General features: G+C 43.1%; 1 protein-coding gene across 3 annotated transcripts in view; it reads left to right on the top strand.

Annotated features, from left to right (window-relative positions):
• The window catches only part of RAB5B (RAB5B, member RAS oncogene family), a 37,615-nt gene extending 17,475 nt beyond the window's left edge, over positions 1–20,140 (top strand). For all 3 annotated transcript variants that reach the window (XM_039326800.1, XM_039326802.1, XM_039326801.1), the window contains 4 exons: positions 7,910–8,061; positions 10,264–10,386; positions 12,156–12,249; positions 15,344–20,140. In XM_039326800.1, the coding sequence (XP_039182734.1) occupies positions 7,910–8,061; positions 10,264–10,386; positions 12,156–12,249; positions 15,344–15,456 (482 nt within the window). In that variant the 3' untranslated portion in view covers positions 15,457–20,140. The remainder of the gene's footprint in view (positions 1–7,909; positions 8,062–10,263; positions 10,387–12,155; positions 12,250–15,343) is intronic.
• Positions 20,141–25,455: the final 5,315 nt, after the last annotated feature.

Here is a 25,455-nt window from a genome sequence, read left to right as displayed (position 1 = left end):
TGAACTGCTAGCAGTGGGCTGTGGAGCCCCAGAGTGCGCCACTTGAGGAGCCAGCAGGCTGCGGCTGCTGACAGACACTGTCGGCCCCCATGCACCCGCTGGCCTCTGTGTGCAGGGACTGATGGTGTCAGGCAGCAGCTGCCCCGGCCCCTGCCTTGCCTTGCCCCGTGGCAATGGTACCCCGCCCTGCCTCACCTCGACTCACCTTGCAGGACAAGCCTCCTGCCCACTGCCCCACCTGCCAGAGATCCCCTGGATCTCCCCCAGCTCTGCCTGTCCCCCATAGGCATCACTCTCCATGAGCAACATCAAGGGGACCTTGCCCACTTTGGCCACACCCACCCAGTTTGCCATGACCACCACAGCCATGCCCACCCAGTGGGCCACATCCCACCTGGCACCTGGCGATAAATAAGTGGGTTTTGGGTTGCAGTTTGGGCACTTGGTCTCTAAAAGGTTCGCCATCTTTGCCCTAGATGCCATCCTTGCTATATTAATTCATAGTCTCCCTTAGGACATCAGCTTTTATTTTTATGCTTCCTAATTCATCCCAAAGTACTCTGTTCTCCAGTACAGGAGATGGAGAATCCACCAATGGGTTTTCTCTGTCTGCCTGCTCTTGAGACCAAGTAGGCAAACTTGACACGCCCCCTCTTGCTAGGAGATCCAGTCTTAACTTGGTCTCAAACTCTTGAAGACGTATCTGGTTTGGCTCTCAATAGCTAGCAGGTTAGAGATTATTCCTTTGGTGAATTCTCCATTTCTCAAATTGGCAAGATCCAAATTAAAACTAATAAAGCCCCACTTGTACTTAAATCAGTATTAAACAACTGAGTTAACTGTAGGTGGGGGGGGGGGAAATCTCCCTAACACCACCCCATTTTTCCCCAGGGACCGGGGGGGGGGAATCTTATAGGGGCTCTTGGGAATGCGTTTCCTTTTTTTCCCAATTTCCCTCCTTAGGGCTTCTCCTTGCAGGCTGATCATTTGAGCTCAGCTGTTTGCCTTTCATCACCTCGGAGGCTTCCGAGGCTGCTGGAACTAGCCACGGCCGCCATTTTGTTTGCCGTTTCAGGCAAACAAACCTCGGACCTTGCTTGTTCGCCTCGGAGGCTTCCGAGGCTGCCTGAATCAGCCACAGCTTTTGTTTTGTTTGCTGTTCAGGCAAACGGAGCTCTTAAATTTGCATTTTGACTCGGAGGCTTCCAAGGGTGCCTCAGCCAGCCAGCCGCGGATCCTAATTATTTGCCGTTCTCATGCAAACGAAGCTATTTCCACCTTCGTGAGTTGCCTGCTGGTCAGGAGGCAGACCACGAAGGGGAAATAACACAGGCATTCCTGCTTCTCAGCGAGAGCTAAGGAGACCAGGAGGAGTTTTTAGGGGCCGCACAGCCTGTTCTTGGCAGAGAACGAGTCGCGGCCGCCATTTTGAAACAGCGTGACTCAGGAGACAAATATTAAGTAAACATCCATTACTGACATTACCTTCCTATGCCTAATCAGTCATATCTCAGAATACAATCTCACCTGAAAACATGATTCCAACTGAGGACATACAGGCAAAGGGGCTCCTCTAGGCCAACAGGCCCATTTCTGCAGCAGCGGCCATTTTGAGGTCCACGTGGTGGCACCAAGGCCTAGAGAGGCCTGACTTTAGTGAATACACAGGCCCAAAACACAGTGATTCTTATCAATTGCACTCACATCTTCCTGTTGCCCACTTATTTTTCCTGAGGCCTGTGCACCCCTCGTGGGTACTTGCCTATTTTTCCATTTTTCTGGTGCACTTTGACTGGCCACCTAAGGCCTCTGAGCAGAGCCCAGAGTGTGGTTCCAAACGTGCCTTCGGTATCTCACTCAAGAACCGTGACCGTAGCCCAGAGAGAAAATTTTTTTATATCTGGTCAGGTGATCAGGGGAACAAGTCTTATTGCTAGTTCCAATCTCGCTCCCGCCAGCTGCTTGCCTGCCAGAGCGTACTCTCAGCTTGCCTGGGATGGCTCCACTGGGATGGAAGGCTCCACGTTACCTCAATCCTTGAGCACTGCCTCTCCATCCTCCAGTCACAGCTGCACTAATCCACTGGAACAGAGGGCAGCAGGCAAGGCAAAATCCAAGACTAAGCACAGCTCAAGTCTTCCAAGCTGGCGAAGAAGCAAGCCAGCCGTAGGCACCAGGCCCTGGAGAAGGAGTTCTCCAGGGCACAGAGGCAGGCCGGACTAGATTTACCACTGGGGCCCTCAACCTCGACTCAAGGCGTGTGGTCCATTCCTGGGACACCGCTCACTTTAGGTTCACCACCTTCAGTGGCACAACATACAGCTCTCTCCCCAGGCACAGTACCAGAGACCACTTTTACTCCCACAGCGGCTGGACTCAGGGGATCGGACCTTGGAGATATTTTCTTCGATGGCCGCCTTGAGGCCTTACTATCAAAGGTAGTGGACAGAGCCCTGGCTCAGCACTCCCTTCAGTCACCGGTGCAAGGGGCTCCCACTTCAACCATGACACCATGTGGGCTCCCCACCAACCTTCCCATACCCCAGGAGCCCACTTCTCACGCGCACTCATCCATGAGTGGATATTCATCCCCTCCTGGTGAAGAGCTACCGGATATCATCTTATCAGAGGATGAGGAACTTCCCCCTGAGCCCTCCTCCTCGGGAAGTCTTTTCAGTTCGGCCATTTCAATCCTAAGAAAGGCCAATTTTGGTTTTGATCAGTTCCCACAACCTCAGGTCCCGTTGGACACCGGCCCCAATCCGATATTTTGCGAAAAGGTGGCAACTGAACACCATGTCCTATGCCCTTCTATTTTCCTGAAAGGGATCAAGAAGCTGTGGGCTTCCCCTGCTTCCTTTCCTACCATTGGCGGAAATGACAAAAAGATTTTTAGTACCTCCACAGACTTCTCAGATGCCTTGGAAGTTCCTAAGATAGATGAGGCATGGACACCCCTGGTATCGCACACGGCGATTGCAGGGGACCTAGCGGAGGCGCTTAAAGCAAATGACAAGAAATGGGAGCACACCTTCCGGAAGACCCATCAATCTGCGGCATGGGCAAGTAAAAAGGCTAGCTGTGCGTCCTTTTTTGTCAGGACTATCCTATTATGGCTGCGCCGGCTTCAGACTAGGGTACCTGTTGAGGACCTGCGGACTCACCAGGACCTGAGCAAGATGGTAGCGGCCACCGAGTATGCAGCGGACACTACGCTCCAGTCCACAGTTTTTGCCTCTAGGTCCCTTGCCTCTAACATCACTGCCAGACGAATGCTGTAGCTCAAACATTGGCAGGCTGACGCCAAAATCAAATGGCATCTAGTGACTGCCCCCTATCTGGGCAACAACCTGTTCGGCGAGGCCTTGGCTCCTTACCTTTTGGAGAGCAAGGACAAGCGCAAGGTCATGGCTCATATAACCAAGAAGGCCGAAAAAAGACCTACCCCCTACTTTCATAGGCAGTCAGCAGGCACAGCAGTCCCCCAACCATCCTGATCATACACACCCCGACAGGAAAGGCCGTATGATCGCCCTTATGACAGACCAAGGTTCCGACCAAGACAACAGGCCCAGACCAAGAGGCCATTTCGAGGGACTGGACGTCCCTACAGAAAATCCAAATGACTCCTATTCTGTTCTACCCATAGGGGGAAGACTGACCCACTTCTTCCATCAGTGGGAACTCACTGCCACAGACAACTGGGTCTTACAAACCATCCAGTTCGGCCTATCCCTGGAGTTTCGATCACAACCCCCGGATCGCCTGGTGGTCTGTTCGGTTTCCAGGGATCCCTTCAAACAGGGTCTCATGCAGGAGGCCATCCAACATCTTTTGGACATTCAGGCCATAGAACTGGTACCGACAAGAGTACAGGGGCAGAGGGTTCTACTCCATCGTCTTTGTGGTTCCCAAAGCGTCGGGGGTGGAGAGCAATCCTAGACCTCAAGCATCTCAACCATTACATCACTTACAAAAAATTCAAGATGCAATCCCTCCAGTCCATCCTGGGAGGCATCAAGCAGGGAGACTTCTTGGCGTCCATAGACCTCACGGAAGCGTACCTGCACATTCCCATTCATCCAGTTCACAGAAGGTTCCTAAGATTCTGTTTCAAGGGCAGACATTTCCAATACAGGGCACTTCCATTCGACCTCTCATCAGCACCCAGGGTGTTCACCAAACTCCTGGCCGTGCCGGCCGCCCAGTTGAGGAAAGTTACAATACGCGTCCAGTGCTATCTGGACGACATCCTGATCCAAGCATCATCAGCCCAGGCAGCTCAGGCGGACGTGAATCACACCATTCAGGTCCTTCAACAACATGACTTTTCAGTCAACTTTCAAAAAAGCCAGATTGTTCCCTCACCCAGGCTTCTGCACCTGGGAGCCGTCATAGAGACTTCCAATTGCATGGTCTATCTCTCCCAGGAGCGAGTGGTCAGTATCAGGGAGTTGGCTCGCGGGATATACAGGGTTCGTTCAGTTCCACTAGTCTTACTATCCCAACTGTTAGGGAAGATGGTATCCTGCATAGCCATAATTCCCTGGGCCAGACTTCACCTGCGGGACCTCCAATGGTTCCTTCTTCCCTTCCAACAACTGAATGTCAGCGCATCCAACCGTCAAGTCAGGGTGCCGCTTCACGTTCGCAGATCACTTCGCTGGTGGTTCTCTCAAGCGGTGACCAGAGGGTTGCCATTCAAGAAACTGGATCGCATCACCATCACGACAGACGCCAGTCTGTTCGGATGGAAGCTCATCTTCAGTCTCAGTTTGCACAGGGCCGTTGGTCCAGCGCAGACTTGAGACACAACATCAGTTGGTTGGAACTCAGGGCCATCCACCTGGCTCTCTGCAAGTTCACGCGCACGATCAAAGGTCACCATGTCCTGATCCTCACAGACAATGTGGCGTCCAAGGCACACATCAACCGGCAAGGGGGTACCAGGTCCAGGTCCCTTATATCCGAGGCACGGACCCTGGGCTCCTGGGCAAAGTCCAGCCTGGCCTCCATCAGGGCCGAGCACATCTCGGGGGTCAACAATCAACAAGTGGACTCCCTGAGTTGAGCCACAGTGGACCCCTCGGAGTGGGGGTTATATCCGGAGTTGTTCTCCGAGATTTCTCACAGGTTCAGAAAACCAATCATCAACCTGTTTGCATCATCGATCAATGCCCAACTTCCCAGGTTCTATTCTCGCTACTTTCTACCGGGGGTGGAGGGAACGGACGCCCTACGGATTCTGTGGCCATTGGGGCTCCTCTACGCTTTTCCACCATTGCCACTCATACCGGCAACCATTCGCAAATTGCTCCAGGAGCAGGCGGAATTGATCCTCGTGGCCCCCTATTGGCCACAGAGGCCGTGGTTTGCCGACCTGATGTCTCTTTCCCAATATCTCCCATGGCAGATTCCACCTCATCGCGTATCTCTGCATCAGGGGTCACTCCAACATCCGGACCCCCAGTGGTTGCAGCTAGCCGTCTGGCACTTGAGCGCAGCATAATGACACAACAGCTATTCTCCCCTCATGCCATCACTATGATTCAGGCGTCCCGCCGTCCGGCAACCAATCGCATTTATGATTCCACTTGGAAAAGTTTTTGCCATTGGTGTCATAGACGACAGTTAGACATTCACGAACTATCCATCCCTCAGATAGTGGAGTACCTATTGGAAGGTCTGGACAAAGGTCTCGCACCGGCGACAATTCGCAGACAGGTGGCAGCCTTGTCCACGATACTTACCTGCGCGGACTCTGGACCCCTGGCCCATCATCCTAGGATTCGTGCCTTTATCAAGGGCACATGTAACACCAGACCTCCCGTGGTACACAGGTACCCCTCCTGGGAACTACCTCGGGTCCTTCGCGCCCTAACAAAATCGCCCTTTGAACCTTTAGCAACTGTCCCGTTGCGGAGTCTTTCTATCAAGGTGGCATTTTTAATTGCCATCACATCAGCCAGACGTATCTCTGAGCTGGCCGCCCTTTCAATCAGGAATGACCTCTGCATCTTTCACAATGATAGGATGGTCCTATCGTTTGTACCCAAGGTAAACTCACTTTTTCATAGGGCACAGGAAGTCATAATACCAAACTTTTGCCCAGATCCTTCCCATGACTTGGAGCGACAGTGGCACATGCTGGACATCCGCAGGGCACTGTGGCATTATATCAAGCACACGGCACCTTTTCGTAGATCCAAGGCCCTATTTGTATCCTTCCGTCCAGCTTCTCTGGGACAGAAGGTTTCAGCGGGCACTTTAGGCAGGTGGATTCAGAGCTGCATCACAGAGGCGTACCAGTCTTCTTCCCTGCCGGCTCCAAGTCATTTCACGGCCCATTCCACTTGCAGTGCTGCGACTTCTGCGGCATGGGCCACTCAGGCGTCCATCGAGGAGATTTGCAGGGCTGTGACATGGTCCTCGCCTTTCCCGTTTGTACGCCATTACAAAATAGACCGCTTTGCCTCTGCGGACGCCTCTTTTGGCCGGAGGGTCCTTCAACACGTGGTCTCTGAAAACACTAGTCCGGCCTTATCTGTTTCCCACCCATAGGGACAGTGAGGCTTTGGTATGTCCCATTGGTGGATTCTCCATCTCCTGTACTGGAGAAGGGGCATTGTCTTACCTGAACGCCTTTTCTCAGTACGGAGATGGAGAATTCACACCCACCCTTTAGGTCAGTTAGGCCTTATTTAAGGGTTTGAGAGCCAACACCTCGTCCACCTTCAGCCACTTTCGCCCTCATTAAGACTGGATCTCCTAGCAAGAGGGGGTGTGTCAAGTTTGGCTGCTTGGTCTCAAGAGCAGGCAGACAGAGAAAACCCATTGGTGGATTCTCCATCTCCATACTGAGAAAAGGCGTTCAGGTAAGACAACGCCCCTTCCTCATCTTGCCCCTTCAAGAATTCCAGTGGGATAGTGATGAGATGTAGTCTAATACAATTATTTCAGTTTTTTAAAATAAATTTACAGACATTTCTAAAACTCTGTTATTTTCACTTTGCCATTATGGGGTATTGAGTGTAGATTAATGAGAAAAAAAATGAATTTCAACAACTGTAGAATCAGGCTGCAGCATAACAAAATTGACAAAAGTGAAGGAGGACTGAATGCTTTCTGAATGCATTGTAAATAAATAAGAATAAGCCATTATTTCACTGAGTCCAGTTTGACAGCACCCATTTTAAAACGCGTGATATATAATTCCATAAAGTTTTATTTTGTCTATAAAAGACTTTATATGGAGTGATAAACTATTCACTGCTTTTGAAAATTATATTTTAAAATAATGAACTTGTAAAAACAACTCAGTAACTTTCTCATAATTGCTTTGATAAGGGTATTATAAAAAACCTCCTCTTTATAGGGACATCTTTATGATCACTGAATCATCAAACGCCTTTATATACTATATTGAGTTGAAGCATTTTTTATGTATGAACTTATTACATTTTTGCAAAATAAAACCTAAGGTTTCCTTTAAAAATGCTATTTAAATGTTAAGATGTTTTTTTGTTGGTAATTAGGATAGGAAGAGTTCTACAGTCTGTACCAGTTAGAGACATGTTGGAAGTAGGTTTGTTTTTCTTCATATTGTTATTCTGAGAACTTTCCAGCATGTGTTTCTTTATCTTACTTTGAAATAATTTAATCCTAGGAAGGCTGCATCATATGATTTCTACCTGTCTAGTTGGCTCTAGCAAACTTTGTTTGCAGAATAAAAGTCTAACACACCCTTCACTTTTGTGTATAGCCCTGTACCAGTTACCTCTTTCTTACATAATTGGACAGACATTCAGAAAATGACCTCCAACAATTTGATGAACCAAACAGCTTAGTAATCTTGTATTTAAATATAAAGGATTCTCCTCTCAGTAACTGACTTTCTGTTCTCTTACAGCGGCTTTCCTCACACAGTCTGTCTGTCTAGATGATACAACGGTAAAGTTTGAAATCTGGGATACAGCTGGTCAGGAAAGATATCACAGTTTGGCTCCGATGTATTACCGAGGGGCTCAGGCTGCCATTGTGGTATATGATATAACCAACCAAGTAGGTTTTTATTGTTTGCTAATGTGCAGATATAGGGGAAGTGGGTATTGTTTATAGCAGGGGTGTCAAACTGCCGGCCCATGGGCCGGATGCGTCATCAGGAAACCACGCCCACCCCATTGCCGGCAATGGCGAAAAAGCTCCAATACATTACACGACGTTACCCATTGGTTGAGTGACTATTTGAAATTACACCACTAAAAAAAAGTGACATGACCATTTTTCACACTTACGGCCATTGCAGCATCCCCATGGTCACGCGATCAAAATTCAAACGCTTGGCAACTGGCGTGTGTTTATGACAGTTGCAGTGTCCCGGGGTCATGTGATCACCATTTCTAACCTTCTGACAAGCAAAGTCAATGGGGAAGCCAGATTCACTTAATAACTGTTTTACTAATTGCAGTGATTCATTTAACTACTGTGGCAAGAAAGTTCATAAAATGGGGGTAAAATTCAAACAACTGTCTTGCTTGTTTGTAAGTCAAGCACTATCTGAATTGTGATGGAGTAAAGCCCTTGGAGAAGAGTTTTTGGCACCATGGCACCCCAGGAGGAGGCAAATTCCATTAGAAAGAGTCCCGGATTTAGAGACTGCACAGTGCCAAATTAGATGGGGGAGGGGGATATATTATATCTATATATATTAGGTTAGAGAATTATAGCTTTAGTTTGGCAGGATTGTGTCAGTTTGGTATAAGCAAGTAAAGGATTGAACTTGATTGGGTCTCATGGTCTTGTCTATGTCCTTGGGCCTAACACACACATTTACTACACACACAAGCATATATACCAAGGAACAAAGCAATGGAGATTTCAATAACACATAATTTACTTGACTGAAACCTTTATTACATAACAAATACTTTGATATACTGCATGTCTCAGTATGTTGTTTTTTTCCCTTTCCAGTGCTGCATTTAACTTTGAAAAAAGGTTGTACTTGTAATACTGATTTCCTACATTACAATCAACATTGAAAAAAATACACACTTTTTCTTTTTTATTATTTCTAATGTTATATGTGATATCTATATAATAGAATATCAAGAATTTCATTATATTATCAAATGTTGTATTGAAATAATATAATGCAGGTAGTCCTTGATTTATGACCACAATTGAGATTGGAAGTTTCATTATAAGTAGTGCACTTTATAAAGCGAGCCATTATGTGACTAGATCTGATTTTATAATCGTTTTATCCACAGTTGTTTAGTGAATCAGCATGATCATTAAGCAAATCACATGGCCATTAAGCAAATCCAGTTTCCCCAATTGATGTTGCTTGTCAGAAAGGTTGCGAATTATGATCATGTAACCACAGAATGCTGCAATCAGTCGTAAATCTGAGCTGGTTGCCAAGTACCTGAATTGCAATCATGTGACTATGGAAGTAGTGCAATGGTTATAAATGTGAGGACACGACATAAATCACTTTTTCTAAGGTGATTGTAACGTTTAACCTTTGCTAAATGAATAGTTGTAAGTGAAGGACTACCTACATATCAAGATTTATAATAATGCAATAAAAAGTAAAAAAGTAGTTTGCCACTTGATCTGAGCTGTAAGTAGTCCTTGACTTACAACTGGTTGCTTGGCAACCTTTTGAAGGTACAATTTTCCCAAAAGCTACTTACAACCTGGTTCTGAAGTTCTTAGGGCCTAACCATGAGACTCCATTTTGGATGCTTGGCACATAGCCTACATTTACAGCTATTTGCAGCATCCCATGGTCATGTGATCACAATTTCAAACATTTTTACTCCAAAAAATGGTGTTTACTTCTGAGTTTTGGCAAAAGCGGGCCATGATGAGCAATGGATTCACTTAACAACCACCACAAAAAAATTATAAAATAGGGTCAGTCACATGATGACCTGCTTTACAATCAGCATGACTTACAACCACAATGGGCTTCATTATGGTCGTTAAGTCGAGGACTCCCTATATTGAGATTAATAATAGAAGAATATTACCGTTGTGACCTCTTCTTTTCATAGCTTCCTAGAGGGGTTTGGCCACTGTGGGAAATGAAATGCTGAAGTAGTTATATCTTCATTTGAATCCAGAAGGTCTCCTTTTATTCCATTAAAATTAGCCAGTTTGAGGGACTATTGAAATGTTGCTTGGTAGTAGTTAAGAAATATATTTTTCTTATGCCTGTATTTCTGATATTCTTGTGTCTGTTTGTTCCGAAAGGAAACATTTGCACGAGCAAAAACATGGGTGAAAGAACTCCAACGGCAAGCTAGCCCAAATATTGTTATAGCCTTAGCAGGAAATAAGGCTGATCTTGCCAACAAGCGCATGGTAGAATATGAAGTAAGTGATATCTCTTAATTAAGATTATCTTTGAACAGAAGTTATTTTGTTCATGGTAAGGTAGTGGCTTCTATAATTCTGTAAGGCTGAAGCACATGTCCAGGTAAATAGTGTTAGTTCTGCCTTGCGTTTGATGAAAGAACAGTGAGATAGCCTAGACTAGAACTTTCCTAGTTTGTCCAGTTGGAATTCCATGACTATCTGTATTCTGTATGATATTTGCCCCTGTCTTAGCTTTTGGACAAAAATAAGACTGACCACTGTTGGGCTAAGCTAATACTGAATCAGAATTTGGGACCATCCAGTTTAGTATTTTCAACTCTAGCTTTCTGATTCCTCAGGCAAATATCTTTTAGCTTTGTCCTTATAATGAGAAATAACTAGGATTAACCTTTAGAGTTTCTGTGTTGAAGGGTGAGCCCCCCCCAATAACTTGCAAGTTTAATATGCTTGCAAATGTTCTATTTTATATTTAATATTTTACATGACTCTAACATAAAGCAGAGTTATCACATTTTATTTATAAGGCTTTTACCATGAGCTACCTTTATTGCTGTACTTTACACATAAGAGGGAATTATTATTTTGAAAGAGATACCGTTACACTGATCATTTAGTCCAAAGGAACTAATAATGTTGGTTCAGAATAGTCACAGTATATAAATATAGTAGTTGGGAATGTGAGGAAAATTAAAATTTAAAAAATGGAGGTTTGCAAATGGTAAAGCAATAAGAAAAAAAGCTGAGATCTGCAGAATACAGAATCCCTCAATTGTTTCTGAAAGAAAATAACTTCAAAATGATGACAACAACAATGGTTCGTGTACTTGAAATTGTGATGCAAAGTAAGCTTTAGAATGCAGTTACTTGGATGTACAGTATTAAAATTAGCAGGTTTTGATCACAGTTATGGCTGGCAATTCACACCAATGTATTATTTGTTGTTCATAACATAATATCACACATAATCTCACTAGGAAGTGAGAATGATAAATATAAGAATTCAAAATAACATTTTTCATGGAGGAATTTCTGATTTGCCCATGAACCCTTGTGGTGACTACAGAATACTCTTAAAACTTTTATGATCTTCATGCCATTCTCGAAATACTTTCCATATCTATGAAGCAGCTAGAAATAGTTTTTTATTAAATTAATAATGAAATAAAACCAGGTCCAGATTGCATAGGAACAGAATAGAATCAGCAATGGTAATATACAATGTTGCAAGCTGTTTTTATTCACTGTATAAAATATCTTTCTTTCTAGGCCCCCAAAATGTACATTTTTCTCTTAATCCTCACAACAACCTAAGATCTAGCTTAGGTTGAGAAAGATTACTTTCTTTTGACCTTTTAGATGACACTCAAGGCTCAGTATGGTAAATGTCAGTAGGAAAGTTTTGTAATATGTATGAATACAGCATTTTAAATCTAAGATAGACTCTGAAGCTCAAATATCATTTGCAGTTTGTTTACCTTTCCAAACTACAGGCTTAGAAACTAATCCTTGTATGATATTCCTTTATATCTGCCATTATGACAGATTCTAGATCAAAATAGGTTTCTAATACATTTATTTCATCCTTAGTGGTTCTGTTAGAAAAGAGAACATGCTCTCTCTTTCCAATTCCTCAAAGTTTCCTCAAATTCTGTATTTTGTATTCTGTATTTTAAGCAATGAACAGTGTTGTCCGCTTTGCTTTGCCTAATTTAGAGCATTAAATTTGTCTAAAGTTCAGTCTGTACTTTTCTGTCATTGTCTTGCAGGAGGCCCAAGCTTATGCAGATGATAATAGTCTATTGTTTATGGAGACATCGGCCAAGACAGCAATGAACGTTAATGATCTCTTCCTGGCAATAGGTAATGTGCAAGGCATTTATGACATTACAGGTAGTCCTTGACTTACGACCATTCCCTTAATGTAAAGCACTTCTGACTGTAGCAAAAGATTACACATGCGCACACACATCTGATTACAATCTGACCACCTAGCAACCCATTCGTATTTACAACTGGTTGCCAAGTGCCTTGCGATCATGTGATTACCATATGCAATCTTCCATGCTGGCTGCCTGAGAAAGTCTTGGAGAGAGAGAGAGAGTGTGTGTGTGTGTGTGTCAGGATTGCAGTATTTAGTGAACCAGACTTGTGACAACTTATTTCACGACTAACAGTCCCAATTGTGGTCATAAATCGAGAACCACCTATACTTACTAAAGGCTTTGGCTCTTTAATAAGTTCAGATGGATTGGTTTCACATCAAGCTATTTATCTTGATAGCTGTTTTCTTCATGTGACACTGCCTCTTCTTTAAAGATATTTGCAAAGAACTACTAATTAGAGCACATGTAGGGAAATAGTCTCTAGCTGGCCTGTATTAATAGATGTAAATATTCGCAATTATTTCCGCAGGCTTTATGTTACACATCATGACCTAGAACAGTGATGGCAAACCTTTTAGAGACTGAGTGCCCAAACTGCAACCCAAAACCCACTTATGCATCGTCGAGTGCCAGGTGGATGTGGCCCATTGGGTGGGCGTGGCTGCAGTGGTAACGGCAGACTGGATGGGACTAAAAAGTTCAATCAATCAATTCCAACCTTGCAAGATCTTTTTCTTTCCCGTGAGAAGTTGAAATTGACTGATTGATTGAATTATTATTATTATTTTTTGCACACGGTGGCGGAGGCCTAAAGCAAAAAAAGGTTTTATAAAACCCAGCTAAAGGTCTAGGACTGGGGCAACGGTGCACGTGCCCACAGAGAGGGCTATGAGTGCCGCCTCTGGCACTCGTGCCATAGGTTCGCTACCACTGACCTAGAATTTAGAGCGGGGATGGGGAACTGTTGGCCTCCAGATGTCGTTCAGCTACAGGTTTTAGCATCCCTCACTCTTAGCCACGCCAGTTGCAGACTTCTGGCTATGGTTCAACAATTTCTGCAGTTTTGCAAGCTCTTTATCCTGATGTAGAGCTTACATGTCATTCCCCCCCCCCCCAATGACTTTCACATTCTTAGCATTGCCAAGAAGGAGAAAACAAGGTACCAGCTATGCTTTCTAACTGTTCTCAGAATTTGTGTCCTATGAAGATCTCAGCTGCTTTACTGGTGAAGTCATCTGTAAATTGTAGTTCTGAGCTTAGTCAGCTAGCAGGGGGCAGCAAAAAACTATTGGTTACTCTTCAGGATTTGTTCAGTACTATCAAGTGAACGATAGTTTCTTATTTCAGCCTATTCTGAATAAATTATTAGCATACTGCTTGTTGATGCCAGGAGCTGCATTTGGCTTTTAAGTGGTACAGTATATTGAGAGTTACACTCCAGAGGGGGGGGGGTAAGATTAAATTACTTAATTTAGAGATACACACGCACACAAACACACATACATGGAAATAGATAGATAGATAGATAGATAGATAGATAGATAGATAGATAGATAGATAGATAGATAGATAGATAGATAGATAGATAGATTTCCCAGCCATGTATTTAATAATATCCTGCCCTTCAAATTAAATTACAATTTTGGAAGAAATTTTGAAATTCCCTGATCTTGTATACAACTTTGGGATCATACACTGTGTACCTCTGGTATAAATAATTATGCATTTTTCAAATTCATGGAGAAATACTAAAGAAATACCACCACCACCCCAGCTAACCGAATAATGGGGTACAGGGTATTTTAAAGTGTTCCCTTAAAAATTTCAGCTTAGGTAGAAGTATAACATTTCACTGTATTATAGCCCTTTGCAATGCTGGCTTTCATGTGATGAATACCTATTTTAGCATTCAGTGTAATATCTATTTGAACTTTGATTTCAAAATTTCCACAAGGGATGGAAATATTGGAGTTACCATTCTAGTGCAAACCTGTTATTTCAGTGCACCTAGGCTCACTGCTATTATTCCAGTAACTGATCATATAAGAGTAGGAACCATTTGAGTAGCCAATGCTCCAGAAATCTGACATCGCTGGTACTTTCTTTATTCTTTATTCTTTTTATAGAAGCTGGCACTGTACTTCAGCAGTATCAACATTGCGGAGAATTCATTGCGAATGTTTTCTAGCCCAGGGTCTTTCAAATTTCTTGACAGCAAGATGGGTGGCATGTATAAATAGTGTATCCCGAACCCTGTGGTTCTGCAAGAACTTGATGGAGCTCCATGAGAAATGTCCACTCAAGCACAATCACTGCAATTTTGTCTCTTGATCAGAGGCTCTGGGATTTTTTTTTCTTTTTAACCTAAAGATTCCCACAGCCTGAAAAAGTTTGAAATCTCCTACTTTAGGCAGTTAAATACAGATGAATTTGCAAAGAGAAACTTTCATGTGTCGTATGTTCTAGATAATTCCACAAGAAAAGAGTGAATTCACTTGGGGTACAGAATAATGCGACAGATACAACTTAGCTAAAATCTGTTTGTTTTGTGATTCCACAAGCTGTGAGTACCACAATGTTCAACCACATGCTACTTGTTATATTGGTGATTTTCTAGCAAGCTCCTGACATTTGTACACAAGAATGCATATTCAGGAAGAATTGCTTAATATTAACTAGCTTGAAGTATTTTATTTAAAATACTCATAAGACGCTATCTTATATGGATGGCTTGATTACATTTGCCCTACTTTTGATTTTTGTGTTTTAATTTTATAGGCTGTCTCCGAAGACCGGTTTTAGAAGGCCAAGATTTCATACATTAATAATATTTAACTAAATGTGAATTATGGAATAAAAGGACATATCAAACTCAAATAATGCAAACCGATGGCAGAAAAGTAATCCAGTAGGGGCCCACAAATGTGCTTCTAAAATAAGTTTCAATTTGCCAGATGAAGGCCAGTAGTGGGGTTTTGCAATACCAAATGTCTTTTGTTTGTTCAGAACTCTGGGGGGGATTAAATGCGGCAATTGCTTTTCCTCAGTAACATCTTTGTCTGTTCTTCCAGCTAAGAAGCTGCCAAAGAGCGAGCCCCAGAGCACAGGGGGTGCTGTGGGGCGGCGAGGTGTGGACCTTCACGAGCAGTCCCAGCAGAACAAGAGCCAGTGTTGTAGCAACTGAATGGTGGCGTTCAGGCAGCGAGAGATAAGATATAACCTCCATTTCTACCCCACTCCACCTCCCCTCCCTTCCAATAACAGCATTGGCACACTTGGAAGCCGTCCCTTCTCCTGAGAGCGCCGTTTCACTGCACTTCTAACGCTTCAGAAACCATCACGAGACGTCTGTTACCACCACCCAACGGAAAGTGGAGATAGACCGACCGGGGACTTAACTTCCAAAAACAAACTCTTATTCACTTTGTATTATAGGTGCAAATAGCTACCTACTTATTTGGATTCCCCTGCTCTGTTTTCTCCCTGATACTACTCTTTTCCCTTGCCATCTCTTATCCCTCCAGCGCACGTGCACCCGTACACACCCATGCTGTCTTTGCTCTGATAAAATATGTGTTCTTTAGTCCCTATAACACCCACCGCCACCCTTCACCTCCCTTTTCCCTTTGTTTTCTTTAATAACCTGGGGGACAGTCACAAGCAAGGAGAAACGTAATTCCTGTAGATTTATTTTTTAAGAGCAAATCTAACTGACTTTCTCAAAAAAAAAAAAAAAATAATGCACAGTTATTTGAGAAGATCCTCTTGGGAGTTCTCTTCTTCATTTTCCATAGCTTCAGAAAAGCTGCAGTGTCCTCGGTTAATTGTTTTTTCAGGGCAGAGTTTTGTGGTTACATTGGAGAGGATGATTGTATTTGCTTGTTTTTTTCCCCCTGGCTACGGCATGAGAGTGGTCCAATGTCTCAATGTCGTCAATATAAGAATGAAATGGTTATAAATTTAGAGCATAAGACATACTTTCCAGGACCCTTGGATTTGCTCTTGATTGATGCCTTATATTTGTATTGGCCAGGACAGTGCAGAGGAGGTTGGAGGGGATGGGAATAGGTATAACTTTTAAAGTTGCTGTTTCAAGTCAAAAGGCTATAGTGTCTCTCCTCTGTTTAGATTCAGTTGTCGGTCCTCTTAGATGAAGAAAGAATCGCTTATCTGTAGAAACAAGGTACAAAGAAAAGTAAGCTAGCTTTGTTAACTTGGACCCTCTGTCAGGATTCTCCTTGGATAGGTTCTTTCTGCTTAGCCTGCAACTTGGGTATGTACATCATTGGTCCATGAAGTAGAAAGAGGTTCTAAATTGCCAAAAGGAAAAAAAAAAAGTCCATGTGTCCTTAGCAAAACTTGAATAGGGGCAGTTCTCAAGGGTCACTGCAGATTTTAGAAGTTCTAAGCAATATGGTTGGGATGAGAAAGTGTGAGAGAGAAAAAGGCAGCACTCTTGTTGGGAAATGTGACAGGAGGACTAGTACTTTACTTGATATGTTTCCCTTGTTTGAAAGCGCCATTTTTTTATTTTTTTATTTTTTATTTTTGCCTTCTGAGTTCTTCCTCAAATATAAGACTTTGTCTAAAGTCCCTCTAAACTTGAGAACTGTTTAAATTGACAGGTTCTTTTTCTTGCATGAAAAAATGAATAATTAAGGAGTGGGCGACACTGGAATTTTTAGTTTCCTGCTTGTTAGCTAAAGAAAAGTAATGGCTTTTTTAAAAAAAAAAATTATCTGTAGATAATGCTGTGTGGTAAAGCAAAGTGTATTGCCCTCTCTCAAATAGCCAGCAACAATCTGTTCTCCATATAAGAACTGTCTCCCCTGTTCAACTGTGGCCTTTACAAAGTTAATAGCATATTCCTCCAGCCCACACTCTCTGTTTAAATGCTTGTAGCTTTTTCATGCTTCAAACTTGAATACAGTTTCTAAAGAGGAGCTGTTTCCCGGTGCTATCTAGATCTGGTTTAGGGAGTTTTTCTTGCAAATTTCTCACATGGTTGAATGTTCTACAACAACAGCTCGACATGGGTTATACACATACGGACACAAACACACACATATGGGGACACACACACACAAAACGGACATCCAATCTCCTATTTGACCATGCATTTTAATACTGTATTTGTACATAATGTCCCCCTATATTCTGTATAAAGGCTTGCATTTTTTCCCATTTACTGATGTAACTTATGTACTGATGTCCACAATCAGTGTGAGCATTTAGCATCTCAACTCCAGGCCACCCTATAGCCTTATGTGGAAACTGTTAAACTCTGCACTGCTACTGGCACTATAAAGGCTAGTTATCTCCGGATGTGGCTTCATTGAAGGGGAAGCAATGAACGGGGGAATCAGACTAGGCTGCAGCTTTAATTCTTCAGCAACATGCTATAGAATTAAGCTGTGTGCTGTAACATCTTCCTTCACCCAATTCACATATACAGTTACTTCTGCAGGTTTAATCTGGCTTTTCTCTAGAAAGGTTCATATAGTTTATAAAGCTATCTGGGACCATTCTATGTGATCTTAAGAATTTTTATGTACTCCCTGAGACCCGTTTCAGATCTAATCCCCTTTTTGTTCAAATCCCCATAGTTCTACATGAATCTGGAAATGGCATCTTACACTTATGGATTCATTGCCTGTAAAATTCTTCTTTGTTGATGGTGCTTTGATTCCATACGCATATAATGACCCTTGCAGCCATTATGGAGAGCCCAGGAGGAGTCCTAAGCACGTCCCTTTCCCTCTTCAGTAAAGCTGAAATGCTGCACTGTGCTCAACTCGCGGCAAAGGAAAAGTAGATTTTATATTTAAGTTACAAGCAAACCCATTTATTTCAATTACTGTCCACAACTTGTTTTTACTAATTTGCTATTAGCTCTTAGATGAAGTGAGGACACTGCAGCTTTTTCTAAACAGAGCAATCCCCCTTTTTCTTCAACTTACTCTTCTCATCTGATCAGAATTCCTTTTTTTTTTTTCCTTCTGAGAAAACTCTCATATTGCATTTAAAATAACAAATCATGGTAACAGAATTCAACTGCTGATTTACCAATGTATTTAATGTAAGTAAACAAAAATCAGTGTATTAGATGAGCTTGCTGCTTCATTGTGATTTAAAATACATGCCGAATGATAACAGAAGTACGAGGTAACTTCGAAAAGTGTAAATATCCTTTTGCAAGTGGGAAGAGAAGACACCAACTCATAGGTAGCCCAGACATAGAAGCAGATGAGATGGCTACTTGGGATACTTTTGAGTTCAGAAAGTTTCCTCCAAAGTGCCTAATAAACCAGGCTCAGTTCTTGGACTCTTGATAGTCTACTGGGAAAGATAGGGCTACATATGCTAGATCAGTTAACATAAAATAATTACTTAGCTTAAAACCTTGAGCCTGCCATACGCAAATATGATTCTATATAGCAGAAGACAGTAGAACCAAACCCAGGTGGTTTAGATAGGTTTGTTTTTGTTTTTTGTTTGTTTTTTTAACAACTTCAAGCAGCACAAATTTTATCTAATGAAAAATAAAGGGATTTGAAATGGATAATAGGATATAGAAGTACTTTATAACAAATTTTCCTAGAATAAGTTGCAGAAAATATGTATAATTATTAGCCCAAGCTACTCATCTTTATTTGGCGTAGTTCTGCTTATTTGAATAAGATTTTGTTTCCCCAAAAAGTATTCATAAAATTTCAGCCATCTTATACCTACAGCTATTTCCTGAAATTTGATCACCTTGGGAGGGGCATGGAAAAATAACACATATTTGCACCTTGGACATTTCTAATGAAATTCACCTGGGGAAAGAAATGTCAGTTCAGTTTAACAAAATACAATGGTATTGGCTTAAGGGTGAAAAATGCTCCCAATTCATCATTCACAAGGTACCTTGTATGAGTTTGTAAATAAGACATCTGTAAATACTGCCAAACACATTGGGTAGCAAAATGAACAACTTAACAGTGTGTGAAGATTGCTCTTTTTTTTTCCTAGTGAGTATAAACCTTTTGCAAGGGAAGTGGTCAAGATATTTAATAAATTACAACAACTCCCAGTCTTGGGGAATCTTTTAGGCATTGCTGTCACATGCACATTTTCTGGTTTTGAAGATGGAGAATCCAGATCTTCAGAATTTGGACCTCTTATTTTCAGAGATCTTCATGAAGGTCTAGCATACATCTATGCAGCAGTATGGGTAGGGTTGGAAACATATGATTCTGCAAATCCTTGTTTACCATTCTGGCAGAAACTAATAGGACTTGGAAGTTCAATCACGTGTGGAGGACCACAGTAACTGGACCATGGGGTCAGTAACAATCATCCACCTCCAGATTTCACTATTGCCTCTATTAAAATCATGCAGTACAAATGATTTGTGTTTCAAACATGCAAATGAACTAACAAAATGAGAGCATGAGTATCTCTAATGGCTTATTGCGTATTACATATTACAGTTTGCTATAAACTGCATTCTGTACATATGTATAATCAGGGCTGTGACACAAATTATTCCATAATGAATGTTAGCCTCTGCTTGTACCTGAAACACATTTTTTTTTGCCTTTCTCTTATACATTTATTCAGTTTGACCACTATAAACATTTTAAATTTGCATATAGAAAGCAAGACTTGGCGATAAAAAACATGGACATTTGCAGATTAGCAAAGCTTTGTATTTCTGCATAGTGGCCTGTAGAGAGCACTGCTGAATGTCAGTTTGGGAAGTTGGGAGCACCGATGGAATACTGTACTGATTTCCAAAAATAATGGGAAAAAAAAACTTGTTGCAAAAATTTTTGTATTATGGATGTTCCTTGGGGTGAGTAAATTACTACAACAGACCTAAATCTATTTTAATCAAGATATTCACTGACGAGTAATACACTGAATTCAAATTCTTGTAGTATTTCATCTTCTATTCCTTTCTTTTCCCTAATCATTACCAAGATATTATTGAATTACTGAAAGCTGATTGTACTGATAATGGTGAAAAGTGGAATCCAGTATTTGAGGAAAAAGTTTTCAAACAAATGTGTCAGCTCTGTGTTTGCCCAAAATGGATACACACATATTTTTATCTCTGTCCTCTCAACCCTCTACCAAAATTTCCTTTCTTTCCTGCTACCCCAGTTGTTTTTGGTTTAGATTTAGACATTATATAATAAATAAGCCAGCCAACAATAACTGACAAAAAATGACTGCATGGATAGCTTTGATCAGAGGAAATTTTGTCAAAGTAATGTGTCTTTTTTTTCCCTCCAACAGTATCTGTCAAATATCCAGTCTGCCTTTCTGGAATATGGACAAGCTTAAAACACTTTGATCATTTTGGAAGACATGATTAAATTGAAATTACATACTCCTGTAATTGATCGATCGCTATATTAAACTTGAATCCAAAGTACGTTTATTTTTGATGTTCCACAGAATTCAGTGGGATGCCTGGAAAATATATGTGAAATTCAAGAACCAACATACTTCTAGAAGGAAAGCTAGTTCCTACCAACGTGTTTCACATGAATACTGTACAACATGACATTCTTTTCCCATGTTTTAAATTCCATGATTGGGTTCAAAGGTGGCAATATCTCTTTCCTGTTAAGAGCTGGTGTTGATTTTCTGCATTGGGACTTGCCTGCATTCTGCCAATTTTACTGGGGAAATTACAAAATTTGAAGAGATAACTGCTTGCCATCGTTATTTTACAATATTAAGGTTAGTTGCCCTTTTAAAAACATCTATGAATATAGATCAGTGTTTCTCAACCTTGACAATTTTAAGGCATGTGGACTTCAACTCCCAGAATTCCACAGCCAGCAATGCTGGCTGTGGAATTCTGGGAGTTGAAGTCCACATGCCTTAAAATTGTCAAGGTTGAGAAACACTGATATAGATGGTTTGGGACCGCTGGGCCGGCCCTCCAAGCAGCCTGCCGGATGCACTGTGCAGCCACCCACCCACTCCATCCCATCTGTCCAGCCGATGGGCCTTGTGATGAAAAAAATAAAACAATCACCTGAAAATAAGCCCTAATTGGTCTTTTGGAGCCAAAATTAATATTAGACCTGGTCTTATTTTCAGAGAAACACAATATTAACCCATGTTCACGTATTTGAACTGTGTGAAAAAAAATTCAGTATGTATTCCTGGTGCTCCACTACTTGATGTACTGAAAGATGTTATTTTTCCAAAAGAGTAGAATAGACTAGTTGAGTGCTATCATTTGGCTTGCAATTTTTTCTTTGCTAAATTTAACCAGGGTCAATCAAGTAAACTAGGATTGATACTGGACCTCTGGGTTGAGAGGAGGTGAAAACTTCACAAACTTAATTCTTCCTTTAACTACGTGAGGCCCTTTATGTGAATTAGGTGCTAGGAGCTCAGTTTTCAGTATGTTTACATAAAGGTTTGGAGGATTCAATTCGGCAGGATTTCCATTCAAGTTTAATTATGCAATGCAGTACAATAGTTACAATACAGATAGTCCTCAACTTACAATGATTCATTTAGTGACTTTTTGAAGTTAACAATGGCACTGAAAAAAGTGACTTGTGATTGTTTTTAATAGAACTGTTGCAGCATCCCCATGGTCATACAATCAAAATTCAGACACTTAGCAACTGGTTCATATCTATGATGGTTGCAGTGTCCTGGGATCACGTGATCACTTTTGGAGATCTTCTGACAAGCAAAGTCAATGGGGAAGCCCAATTCACTTATCATTGTGTTACTAATATAACAACTGCAGTGATTCACTTAGCAACTGTGGCAAAAAAGGCATAAAATGGGGCAAAACTCACAGCTATCTTGCCTAGCAACAAATTTTGGGCTCAGTTATGGTCTTAAGTTGAGGGCTATCTGTAGTGCTTAAGTGCACTACCTTGCACTTTTGGAGGAAAAAGTTTATAAACCTAACAAATACCAGTTATTATGACTTACACGTTTCCTCCTGCTTTAGCATATCAATTATCCTAATTTGCATTTTGTGTTTACCTACAAAGGACTGGCAAAGCCCTTCCTGCTGACATAATATTTATAAACTCCCCAAGCCACTAGATCAGTGGTGGCGAAACTATGGCACACATGCCAGAAGTGGCACTTGGAGCCCTCTCTGTGGGCACGTGTTCCACCGCCAACAGCTGCTCGCACAGGTCCATTAGGCCGCTGCCCAGAGCTGCAGGCCCGCCCAGCATGAAGGAGGCAAAGCAGTCACCTAGGAAGCCACCTATAGAGGTGATTAAAGCACGCCCAGGGCCAGCAGGCAGAAGGCTACCATGAGCAGGGAAAGCTGGATCCCCATCGGTGTCATGGCCGCCCAGGCCCAGCAGAGATGGGTGGGAGGCACGCAATCCTAGTTCGGGGTGGCCTTTGGCTTGCTGGGAGTGGGCGTGCTCTACCACCTCTACTCAAGCTTGCTAGCCTGCCACTTCACCTCCTTTGTGTTGGGCAGGGCGGCCTAATGGATCTGTGTGAGCTGCTGGCAGTGGCAACCTGAGGAGGGCCCAAGGTGCATTGGGTGCTTGAGGGGAACAGGCTCCATGTGCTGGCCAAGGGCAAGATCTGTGAGGGGGCTAAGGAGATGACCAGCAGCAACCTGCTCTCCAACTGCAAGTAAAAATAGATGGGACAGAGTAGGCACATCCGGCAGCCTGCACCATGTGCCTCCCCACTCCCCTACTCCGCCTGCAGCTGGAGGGGTGGCCCGGTATTGGCAATGGGCTGCAGAGCCCCAGTAGGCTGTGGCTGCTGACAGACACCGTTGGCCCCCATGTGCTCACTGGCCTCTGTGCAGGGGTCGATGGTGTAAGGCAGCAGCTGCCCTGGCCCCTGCCTCGCCTTGCCCCGCACCAATGGCACCGCCACCCTCCTGCCCACTGCCCCATCTGCCAGAGACCCCCTGGATTTCCCCCAACCCTGCCTGGCCCCCACAGGTGTCCCCCCCACAAGCAACATCGAGATGGCCTCGCCCACCCTGGCCATGCCCACCCAGTCTGCCGTGACCACTACAGTCATGCCCACCTAGTGGGCCATGCCCCCCACCCCCCGAGGGGCACAATGCTGATGTGGCCCTGGCACTTTGCAATAAATAAACGGGTTTTGGGTTGCGGTTTGGGCACTTGGTTTCTAAAAGGTTTGCCATCACAGCACTAGATCTTCTGTTATAGACTATTATAGTTACATGCATCGCATCAGTATAGATCAGTGGTTCTCAACCTGTGGGTCGGGACCCCATTTGGGGTCAAACAACCATTTCACAGGGGTCGCCAAACAAGGCTGTCCGCCATTTTTTCCCCCTTTTCTTTGGCCATGCCCCTGGCACCCGGTGATGTATAAGTGGTTGGGGGTCACCACAACATGGGGAACTGTATTATGGGGTTGCGGCATTAGAAAGGTTGAGAACCACTGGTATAGATGCAGGATTGTATTGAATAGAATAGAGCTGGAAGGGACCTTGGAGGCCTTCTAGTCCAGCCCCCTGCTAAAGCAGGAGAACCTATACCATCTCAGATAAGTGACTGTCTAGCCTCTTCTTTAAAATATCCAGTGATGTAGCACCCAAGCTATTCCACTGGTTATTGTCCTCACTGTCAGGAAGCTTCTCCTTAATTCCAGGTTGCTTCTCTCTCTGATCAGTTTCCAACCATTGTTTCTTGTTTTGTCCTCTGGTGCTTTGGTGAATAATGTGACCCCCTCCTCTTTGCGGCAGCCCCTCAAACACTGGAATATTGCTATCATGTCTCCCCTATTTCTTCTTTTCTTTAGATTGGCCAAACCCAAGTCCCGCAGCTGTTCTTTGTATGTTTTAGTCTCCAGGCCTTTGATCATCTTAGTTGCTCTTCCCTGTCTTTTTCCAAACTCTCAACATCTTTTTTGTGATATGGTGACCAAAATTGGCTGAAGTATTCCAGCTGTTTGGAATGTGGCTCAAGATCCCCAAACAAACAAACTCACTTGGAATTCCAGCAACAAAGTTTTATTCAAAATGCGTTTGCAAAGGCTTTGTGGACTGAAACACACACAGGAGTTCAGCCACACCTTAAAGAGCAGTTTAACACATTTTTATATCCTTCCCTGGACGCAGATTCCCTCCTCCCCTATCGCACTCAACACCCCTTACCTAATCATCTGATAAACTAAAACCACTGTCTTTCCCATGTTCCAGGAAGCTCCTTTGTCCATATCCTATCTTTCACCATCTAATTTTCTGTTAGCATAGCTGGCTCTTATAGTTATTTCAATATTTCTGCTTGCAATATCAGTTAGCTAGCAACTTCTGCTTTTCTTATTTGTCTGCAATTTACTTGTCTGATTTTATGACTTTCAGGTGGCTTCTTCTATGACCTTCATTAGAAATTTCTGAATAATACTTTATTCCTTTCACAGGCATGGTCTTACTAGGGTTTTATAAAGCGGTAATAATACCTCGCATGATCCTGATTCTATACCTCTGTTTATACAACCCAGGATTGTATTAGCTTTTTTGGCTGCTGATGCACACTGCTGGCTCATGGTTAAGTGATCGTCCACTAGGACAGGGCTTTTCAACCTTTTCACCCACTGTACCACTTTTAGAATATGGCAACATCTGAGTTCCACCAGTCACCTAGCAAGGTATCAAAAACTTGATGACACCCCCCCCCAAAAAGGAAAAAAGTGATAAAGTATAGGTAGTCCTCGACTTACAACAGTTTGCTTAGTGACTGTTTGAAGTTACAATGGCATTGAAAAAAGTGCCCCCCAAGCCACAGCCAAGCAAGACAACTGCCTGCCCACCCGGCGGCGCTCTTCCTCCTGTCTGAGGTTTTCATTGTTGCGCATTTCTGTTGAGGATTGGCAGTAGGGGTGGGGTGGGGTGTGTTTGGTTTTTATCCCCCTCCCCCTGTCTGCTGGGTGGTTGCAGCAGATTTTCATCACTTCACATGACCCTGGGACATTGTGACCATCATAAATATGAATCAGTTGCCAAACATCTGAATGTAAATCACAAGACCCTGGAGATGCTGCAACATTCCAGCTGATCAGCGCTTCTTCTGGGCTCAGCAGAAGCGCCAGGATCAGTGCTGCTTTCCAGCTTCTTCAGGGCTCAGCAGAAGCACCAGGATCAGCGCCGAGCTCCAGCTGGAGCCTGGCGCTGATCCTGGCGCTTTCACTGAGCCCTGAC

This window comes from Crotalus tigris, unplaced genomic scaffold, assembly GCF_016545835.1.
Source record: "Crotalus tigris isolate CLP2741 ecotype Arizona unplaced genomic scaffold, ASM1654583v1 scf7180000024345.2110221, whole genome shotgun sequence".
Classification (NCBI taxonomy): Eukaryota; Metazoa; Chordata; class Lepidosauria; order Squamata; family Viperidae; genus Crotalus; species Crotalus tigris.
Note: the sequence above shows the minus strand (reverse complement) of the source record. Positions and strands in the feature narration are given on the sequence as shown.